This window comes from Apis dorsata, unplaced genomic scaffold, assembly GCF_000469605.1.
Source record: "Apis dorsata unplaced genomic scaffold, Apis dorsata 1.3 scaffold_256, whole genome shotgun sequence".
In the NCBI taxonomy this organism is placed as follows: domain Eukaryota; kingdom Metazoa; phylum Arthropoda; class Insecta; order Hymenoptera; family Apidae; genus Apis; species Apis dorsata.
Genome location: NW_006263534.1, coordinates 1,863,999 through 1,864,661, shown reverse-complemented (window position 1 = coordinate 1,864,661; position 663 = coordinate 1,863,999). Strand labels below are relative to the sequence as shown.

Sequence of the window (663 nt, the reverse complement as noted above, 5' to 3'; positions counted from 1 at the left end):
GTTCGTGATAAAATTTATTTATAAATAATACGTCTTTCAGTTTATGTAAAGTTAAATGAAATTTACTTCATTATTGTTGCAATGTACAATAAAATTTTATTGAAGTCTTTAATAATTCCAATTCAATCAACGATAATTGCTCATATCAAGAATTCTACACTTCAATACTACAAAAAATGTACGTATTACAAACAATTCTAGTATTTTCAATCATCATATATATATATTATATATCAGTATGATAATGAAGCAATATATTCTATTCTCTTTTATAAGAGCAATATATTCTATTCTTTTTTCTAATATATTTTCAATATATTCTATTTTACATAAAAATATTTAATCTGTAATATATAAAATATATATATTTATTTATATATATTTATTTAATACATAATCGATATTTAATTAACAATTAATTGCTTTATTTATATCTGGAATAATTGTTTTATCTATATCTGGAGTAATTGTTTTATCTATATCTGGAATAATTGTTTGATCTATATTTGAAGTAGTTTCTTTATCTGTATTATGTATAAATATAGATCGAGGTTCCATTATTTGTGCATAATTTAATGTAATTGTATCATTCATTGTTTGTTCTACTGTATCTTCCATAACTGTAAATTTTCCTATTGGTACTTGCACTTCAGATAAACCTCC

General features: G+C 20.7%; 1 protein-coding gene across 1 annotated transcript in view; it reads right to left on the bottom strand.

Moving 5' to 3' along the window:
* Window positions 1-323: 323 nt before the first annotated feature.
* The window catches only part of LOC102681082 (coilin-like), a 1,956-nt gene continuing 1,616 nt past the window's right edge, over window positions 324-663 (bottom strand). The window contains exon 5 of the mRNA XM_006616290.1: window positions 324-662. Within this exon, the coding sequence (XP_006616353.1) occupies window positions 409-662 (254 nt within the window). The 3' untranslated portion in view covers window positions 324-408. The remainder of the gene's footprint in view (window position 663) is intronic.